Source organism: Crinia signifera, chromosome 3 (assembly GCF_055691185.1).
Source record: "Crinia signifera chromosome 3, ASM5569118v1, whole genome shotgun sequence".
NCBI classification, from domain to species: domain Eukaryota; kingdom Metazoa; phylum Chordata; class Amphibia; order Anura; family Myobatrachidae; genus Crinia; species Crinia signifera.
Window position 1 is genome coordinate 186,548,141 of NC_139219.1, and position 9,400 is coordinate 186,557,540.

Here is a 9,400-nt window from a genome sequence, read left to right on the forward strand (position 1 = left end):
CTGATAATAAATCAATTCTGATAATTTGATCGATATTATATTTCAGTTCACTCCTAACTGTGCATTACATTTTATACTTTGCCTGGTGGCTGAGCAAGCTCTGAGCAAAGTAGTACATGATAGTTCATATGTGAGTAGCTCTTAAGATGTTTTCGCCTTCAGTTGTTACTTTATTCAACAAATGTCCCCAATACAGTAAATATCTAAAGTGCTTTTAACCATTTTTTGTTTTTCTTCTGCATTTATTTTCAGACTGAGGCTGCTGGGCTTCCAACGTGCATAGAACTGTGTGTGCGGGCACTACGCTTGGAGTCCAGTGAGAATGCCAAGGTGAAAATATCCATCTGCAAGACCATCTCCTGCTTATTGCCTGATGATTTGGAGGTCAAGAGAGCGTGTCAACTTACTGAGTTTCTTCTGGAGCCTACGGTGGATGCATACTATGCTGTAGAGATGTTATACAACCAACCAGACCAAAAATATGATGAGGAAAGTCTTCCAGTACCAAATTCCCTGCGCTGCGAGCTTCTGCTGGTCTTGAAAACCCGATGGCCATTTGATCCAGAGTTTTGGGATTGGAAAACTTTGAAACGTCAGTGTCTGGCATTGATGGGAGAAGAGGCATCTATTGTTTCTTCAATTGATGAGCTAAATGACAATGAGGCATATGACCCAGTGGATGATTACCAGGAATTGACAAAGGACCCTACAATAAACGGACTAGATTGCTTTGGTGGAAGCACACCTACTAAGGAGGGTCGTGAGCAAAAGCCTAAAAAAAAGAGAAATACTTACAAAAAAATGAAAGAACATGGAGGCATATCTGCAAGATTTAGAAACTGGCAAGCCTATATGCAGTACTGTGTGTTATGTGACAAAGAGTTCCTGGGCCACAGGATAATTAGGCATGCCCAAAAGCACTGCATAGATGGTATCTATAGTTGTCCAATATGTGCAAAACAGTACACCGCTAAAGAAACCTTTGTTCCACATGTAACTTTACACGTTAAGCAATCCTGCAAAGAGAGACTGGAAACCATGGAACCCCTCAGGAAACTGGCGAGGTTACCAAAGAAAAAACGGACAAATAAGAATAAAAAGGCAGTGGCCGTTATAAAACAAGAGCGTCAAGTAAAAAAGAACACCATTTATTCCGATGATTTTATAGTATTTAATGATAACGACAATTCTGATGAAAACGATGAAAAAGATAATCCCCTTGAGTTTCTAGAAAAAGATAATCAACCTGAGTGTCTAGAAGCAGAACAGCAAGTACTCTCCAATGAGTTCCCATGTCCTGTACTGTTCTGCAACAAAGGATTCAAATATTTCAAAAATCTAATTGCACATGTGAGGGGGCACAAAGATAGTGAAGAAGCAGCACGTTTCCTTGAGATACAAAGTAAAAAAGTAGTCTGTCAGTATTGTAGGAGGCAGTTTGTTAGTTTAACTCACTTAAATGATCATTTGCAAATGCATTGTGGAATTCGACCATATATATGCATACAAATGAAGTGCAAGGCAAGCTTTGAGACTTATGCAGACTTACTGGCACACAAAAAGGAGCATTATGATTTCAGAGCCAAGTGTATGTTCCCCAAGTGTGGAAGAATATTTTCTGCAGCTTATATGCTCTTCGACCATGAAGCACAACACTACAACACTTTCACTTGTAAGACCTCTGGCTGTGGAAAGATTTTTCATTCTCAACTACAGTTAGAACAGCACTTATTTGAGCATTCTGGAGAGTCCCACGTGCCAGAGTCTAGCAAAACTGGTGAATTGTCTGAAATGGATAATATAGTTGCTAATAGGGACTGTGCTACAGTCAAACAAGAATCACTACCAGAATGTAATGCAAACAGCACTTTTAATGCAATATTACATTCAGCAGATATTCCCAGTTCTACAATGTCTAAAGATCCCAGCTTACCTAAAACATCAGTATTGGAACAGAAATTAGCTACTAGAGGACTGGAGAACTCTGTACATTTGCTGGACCAGCTTCTTCCTCCTCCTCCTCCTCATGCTATCTCCACTACAAATTTGCTTACTCAGGTTTTACCAGCACCATCTATTGCACAGAATATGTTGCCTAAAGCAGACCTATTGATTAACACTACTTTCTCTGCAGATTCTAGAAATGCTAAACTGCCAACCCTTGTTGAAGGGTTTCCTGATCTTCTAAATCAAAACAAACTAGTTGGCAGTGGAAACGCAGATAATGCAAAGAAAACTCGAAGAAAAGCTCACCCGGGTTTTGAAGACCAATGTTTGTCAGTATTTCAAGATGGTAAAACCAGCTGTTCAAATAAAAATCAAATTTGTGCTGTGAACTGTACGGAAGTCAAAACTGAGGCAGAAGAGCAGATAAATATAATGCCTTTTAATGAAACTGCTCAATTGTGTGAAAACAATCTAGTTATGTCTGGTTATGAAGAAAGTTCAAAATCTAAAAATCTTCTGTCATTGTCACTTGAAACGAGTAACACACTTTCTAATGTTTTGCCACCTGCCAGTAATACTACATTGAAGCCTCTTCCATCAGCACCAGTAGAAAGATTCAAATGCAACGTAGAAGGATGTCCCCGAATATACAATTCTGTTCAGAGCATTGGAAAACATATGAAGAGTACTCACCCTGATCACTATGATTTCTTTAAAATGGAGCGCAAGAACAGAAAGAAACAAAGAGCTGGAACCTTCGTACCGCCATCTGATGAAAAGCCTACTTACCATATACTTGCAGAGCCCGATGTGCCAAATAAATCTGGTTTTCAACCACACCTTCAGAGTACCACAAACTCAAATTTTTGTAATCAGTTACAACACCTCCCAAATCCTGTCTTCCCTACACATCTTGAAAACTTGGTCAACCCTTTACTGAGTTCTGTAGAAACGGTAATGCCTCAAGGTTTGTCGAAAAATGTTGCTGAAACACTCTTGGGACCTGAAGTGGGAAATTTGAGTAATGCTGCCTTGACATCGCAAATAGAGGATTTGGCAAAAGTTTTACCAATGAAATTTGAAAACGGTTCTGATCCTTTTCTACCAATGCCAACTGAAAATGATCCACTACCAGTTATGTCTTCACTAAGTGGAAGTACCGTGTTTTCTCAGCTAGGTAGCAATTCAGATTTAGCTGGTGGTGAGAGTGCCAACTCTGCATTTTTGAAAGAAGAAACCGAAAACTTTCCCAAACAAGTTGATGGCACTGACATGGATACAACCTTTAACTTGGATAAATCATCTAGTATGCTATCAAATTCTAGTGATAAGACTACAAGTGGGAGAACTACTAGAAATAGAGAAAGAAAGCCAAAACACAGTCCACGTGCAAAGTGTCCTGCAATCATTAGAGATGGAAAATTTATCTGCAGCAGGTGTTTTCGAGTCTTTGATAACCCACGATCATTGGGTGGACATTTGTCAAAGAGGGCTGTGTGTAAGCCCCATAATGATTATGATATTTCTCCAGTACCACAAACAGATGGACAGCCTTCTGTTTTGGCAAGCATGATACTTTCATCTAAGCCAAAACGAAGAGCAAGGTCACGTGCACAAAACATTAGTCCTAAAATTGCTATCAAAGAGGAGCCTTTTCTGTCGCCTGTTCAAAATGAAAATGCTCAATATTTGCATAGTGGATTTGCACATCCTAGTATCTCCAGCTTTACACTATGTGAGAATAAAATTGAGAGCCCAATTAAGCAAAATACTGAAGCCCCTGAAAATGTAAGTAGCAGATCACTGCATCCTAACATAACTTCAGATGAGTGCATTCCCAGTAATCCTCAAATAAACACAGCTGAACCCTTAAATCTTACCAAAACACAAAACCTGCAACCTAGTTCCAGCCTCAAGGATGAAAACGGTCTAGAAAGCATTCATGTGAATAGTTGTACTGATCTAATTGATCGTCCGGACCAGAAACTCCTTAAGACTGAAAATGGTTTGTGCTCAAATCAACTTATTAATACAGTTGAAGAGAATAGTTGCATGCCAAAACCAGTAAGCAGCACTCGGGTATCTGTCATTAGTGGTCCTCGAAGTTCTTGTTTAGCCACCACCACCAAGAAAAAAAGCAACAGTTCTAAGAGGAAGAAAAAAAATGAGAAACCTGCCACTGTGGAGGCTACACATGAGCTTGCAAAAAATATCTTGGCAGCAGTAGGGGGAAATCTACAGATGTCCGCTGATCTACAACCAAACTTTATGACTTATGGATCTGACCTTTTGGAAAACCTAGCAAAACATTTGAGCAGCGCTGATAAAGAACTGTTTATGTCTTGTATTAATGAAAGTCTTAAGGCTAGCTCAGAGACACATGCAACATGTCCGCTTCCTATGAAGGCAGAAAAAAGTGAGACACCGCTCCTTCTTCCTTATACTCCTGACCAGAAAGAGCCTGAAACGTTAGATATACACCCAGAATTCAGAGATAAGACATTTCAAAATATGACTTCTGACATCTCTGAACCATATTCTTTTAATGGTAATGTCCAAAGTATGTGTTCCTCTTTGCCACACAGTCAGGTCAGTGTGAATGGCAGTATAGATGATATACCTGGGGTCATGCACAATATAAATTCTGTAGGTTTCAGCCCGCCTAACAAAATGAACATACCTGTGTGTTCAGTCTCGCCAACCCAAGAAACTAGTTTTAAGTATGATGACCAAGTGTTGGAGATCATGGACTTGGTACAAAAGTTACAGATTGTTGATTTACAACCTGAAAGTTTAGTAGAAGAAGATATGTGCCCACCTAGTGAGAGTCTACCCATAATGTCTAGTGTAATCGTTCCAAATCCAAGTCTGAATCTTGTGTCTGAAGAATTGCCTGAAGTGTCTTCATCATTAGTTGAAAAATGTAATGGAAAGCCTTTCATATGTCACGAAGAGGACTGCAACTATTGTGCAATGACTAAGGACGCTTTGTTTAAGCACTATTCTAAAGTTCATTATTACACAATGGAAAAACTAGAAGAAATCAAGAAACATCAGCTAAAGTTTGCCCCTTTCAGATGTGTTGTACCTTCATGTACAAAAACCTTCACAAGAAACTCAAATCTCAGAGCCCATTGTCAAGCAATGCATCATTTTACATCTGAGCAAATGGTAAAATTAAAAATAAAGAGACCATATGGTAGAAAATCTATAAGTGAAAGTAACGACTTTTCTCCTCCTGATATGTCCAGCAGAAGCCCAGACAGTAAAAGGTTTATGGATTTGTATGATGTTGCTAAAGTTATAAAACCAGAACCTGAGCTATATCCAGATGTACCAGTCTTGAAAACCATGGAAATTCCCATAGTTCAAGAAATTAAACCACCCCTACATTTGCCTTCTGAAGAGCCTTCTGAAGAGTCTAATTTACCACTTAATCAGAAAAGTAAAAAAGGACCAAAAATAAGGAAAAAGCGGAAGGAAAAAGAGCTGAAGCGCAAAAAAGCAATACATAAAGATGCCAAGCCCACCCAGGGACCTACTTCTTATAAACCCTATCAATGTGTTCACCAGGGCTGCACAGCAGCTTTTACTATACAACAAAACTTAATACTACATTATCAGGCTGTTCATAGGTCAGAAGCATTTAAGTTCTCATCAGAAGAAGACCTAAAAGAAGAGCGAGACGACAGTAGCAATGGCCTGCTCCTCAAAGAGTTCAGGTGCACAGAGAGCGATTGCTCTAGAATATTTGCAAGTTTTTCTAGCCTAATACAGCACTATGTGAAGCTTCATGAGATGATTGCAGAAGAAATTGAAAATGTAATCTCTTTTGTAAATGGAGGACCATTTAAATGTGATCAGACCCAGTGCACAGCTAACTTTACCTCATGTTCCAGCTACATTGACCATCTTGAAGAAGTACATGATATAAAAATGAGAAGTGTTAAATTGGAAGGAGAAGAAATGTATAAGTGTGACTGTGAAGGTTGTGACCGTATCTATGCTACTCGGTCAAATATGCTTAGACATATTTTTCGCAAGCATAAAGATAAACATAAGGAGCATTTAATCAGACCACGGAAAATGGGTTTAAGTGATCCGGACAATACTGATGATCAAGCACTGAAAGATAAACCTAGGGTTCCTAAACTTAAGTGTGAAAATGAAGTTGGGGTCCCTAAAACAAAGCGACGTAAAGACAATAAAGAAAAATGTATTAAAAAAAGTTTAGGAAACCTTAAGCCAGGTCCATCAACTCTTAAATATGGTAGACATACATATTCATTGAAAGCTAAAGATGCTGCTTTAGCAGAATGCTTAGAATGTCATACTAAACAATATCCATGTATGGTGCGGGGATGTACTTCTATTGTCGCCACGGAACACAATATTATTAGGCATTATAAATCTCACAAACTTGCTAGAGCATTCATTTTAAGACACAGGAAAACACTGATTGTCTTCAAAAGGCGTGGACGCACCAAAACTAAAGAAGTCCCTCAGCCTCTCGACACAGACTCAGTGATAGATGTTAAAAAAGCCGAAGTTGAGGCTCCAATCGAGGCAGTAGTTCCCCAACAGAAGCCAGTTAGTTCTGCAGTACTGGAAAGCAGTGACGAATCCACAATTTCAACTTTCCAACATAGTGAAACGGAAAAGAATGAAATGGATGAACTCACAGAACTGTTTATTTCGAAACTTAGCAATGAGGACAGCACTAGCTCAGACAGCCAAGCAAAATCATCGTCCTTACTAAGCAGCGACTTTCAGGAAACAAGCTCTTGCTATTCTGAACCACAAAGGATGCTTGGCGTTGTAAAAAGACTCCATAAACAAACACCAGTTACTCCAAATAAAAAAAGAAAAATTGATACACCAGAAGAAACCCTATCTGCCGACACTAGTAGCACACTCAGCTGTGATGAGACATTACTTGTGGACAGTCCTTCTGATGACACACCAGCATTTGACTTGAGCTCATTCAAGCCTATGGGATTCGAAGTGTCATTTCTTAAATTCCTAGAAGAATCTGCCGTCAAGGAAAAAAAAACTGTAGAGATTGTTAATTTCACGACTGACTCAGAGACAGGACTGCAACCAAGTGAAAAAATGCCACGGCTGTGTGAGGATGAGGACTTTGACACAGATATATATTTGCTTTTTGCTAACCCTTCACATCTACCGAACGTGGACAATGTAAGGATAGTTTTAGATGAATCATTCAGTGACTATATTGAACTTATTGTCAAACAGCTTAACGAACTGAAACCTGTCGTGGTTCTTAAACATGAAATTTACTGCAATGAATTAGATAATGTAGCAGAGGAACAAAATACAGAACTAGATGGAGAAGCAACGGTTTAGTGTGGTCCTTGTACATTTAAAGCCTGTACAATTTTATTGGAACTAGAAACCATCACGCATGTAGATAAATGCAGTTTTATTATTTTCTTGTTGTTGTAAGAATGACTTAACCTGGCCAAAAAAATATAGAAAATAGAAAAATATGCCATGGCAGAGGTCATGCAATGTTTTTATTCCATGTTATCCCTATGGGACTAGAGGAAAGATATTGTTTATTCAGTTTTGTAAATATTACTTCAAACCCTCATTTCCACAAATTAACAATTTGTGTATTGTGTGTGGGATTTGGTACCTTCACCAAGTTCACTACTCCGTGTATAACAAGTTACTTGTATATAATGTTAATGAGTTTGTTTTTGGGAGGGTGGGGGTTGGGTGATCCTTTTTGTAAATATCACTGTAATACATTGCTGCCTAAACTATTAAATTACACGTTTATATTCTGGATTTTAATTTGTAATCAAGTGATCACATTCTTTTTAAGAAAATTTGTATTTGCATTACTTTTGGTTGCATATTTTATGTACATACCGAAACAAAGCATCTATTGAAAGTTTTTAATGTGTAAATACTTGAAAATTTTGGTTACTTTTGTGGATGCTTCTTGCTGAAAACATGACTGTAACATTAACACATGCCATACATATTAGGCACCTTGTGCATTACAATATCTTATTAATTGTAATGACCTCCCCTCCATCTCCTTATATTAGGATGCAAGAGGTGCCCCTTCCTATTGAAATGTAATGGGTGTTTTTACAGTTTGCAAATACTGTCCGTAGATATAAAGGTCAATAGCACCACCTGTGGGCTTGAATAAAATTGCACAAATGTTCCTGGTATTATTGAATGGATTGTCTCTGAATTTTAATGAGTAAGTAGAGTTCTGTGAAATTCTTCAATTGCTTTCTATTTATTTAAGTTTCTTATATAGTGCATACATATTCCGCATCGCTGTACAGAGTATAGTTGAACATTCACATCAGTCCCTGCCCCAGTGGAGCTTACAATCTATATTCCCTACCACATGTACACACGCACACAGACATTCTAGGGTTAATTTGTTGGAAGCCAATTGACCTATCAGTATATTTTTGGATTGTGGGAGGAAACCAAAGCTGGGAGAATATACAAACTCCGCACAGCTTGGTCAATGGTGGGAATCGAACCCATGACCTCAGCGATGCGAGGCAGTAATGCTAACCATTACACCGTCCTTGCTTGCCCCATGTTGTTCTCTTTAGTACATGTGTAATTATGAAAAAATCGTTCTTAATGAATGTTCCCAAACATTATCCTCAAGCTCCTCCAGACAGTCCAAGTTTTAAGGATATTTTGAGTACTTAAGTAATTTTCATATAATGGTCTGCGCTGAAGCATGGCTTTCTTTAAAGCCTTGACTGTTAGAGGGCTCTGAAGACAGTCTGGAAAAGGCTTCTGTACATAACTGCGGGATAAGTAGACCATTTTTTATAATTCTGTCTTTGATTGCACCTAGTTCTTCAATGTGCCTGCCATGTATTATTGTCCACCGCATCACTTAATTAAACCCACATTTTTCTATTGCTGATGCATCTGCCTAGTTGCATCAGATTCTTAGCAAAGCATTCTCTTCTTTTGAAACACTTTATGCAATTTTATATTATTTTAATCATAAGGAGAACTGAGTCTGAGCACAAAGATTTTTCTGTATTCAAGGTTTGAATTACTGTGACACTTTTCAATTGACACTGTGGTGGTAGCTGGCCATGAGTTCAAAGCGTTCATGCAGGTATTTACATGAGAAAATTGCTACTTTTCCACATAATAGCTATGTTCTAGTAGTATTAAGCAGATAGGTGAGGACTAGCGACCTGATAACCTCTTAAATACCGAAATGTATTGCGAAATTTGCTGAAAATAATGAATTCCTTTTTTAGAAGTTTTACATATTTTGATTCAGCATATGAGTTTTATGGCACAAATTCAATTAGCCACAGTAGTTTACCACAGACTGACTAAGCAGCAGTGTTATTCCATTAGTCCTGATTGCAGATCCCAGGCTGCAGTTCACAAGGTTTTATTTTTTGACTGAGCATGATGTGTG

The 9,400-nt window shown here is 38.3% G+C and overlaps 1 protein-coding gene across 2 annotated transcripts in view; it reads left to right on the top strand.

Annotated features, from left to right (window-relative positions):
• Positions 1–8,150, top strand: part of ZNF292 (zinc finger protein 292) — a 42,105-nt gene extending 33,955 nt beyond the window's left edge. For both annotated transcript variants that reach the window (XM_083177092.1, XM_083177091.1), the window contains exon 8: positions 253–8,150. In XM_083177092.1, the coding sequence (XP_083033218.1) occupies positions 253–7,314 (7,062 nt within the window). In that variant the 3' untranslated portion in view covers positions 7,315–8,150. The remainder of the gene's footprint in view (positions 1–252) is intronic.
• The last annotated feature ends 1,250 nt before the right edge of the window (positions 8,151–9,400 follow it).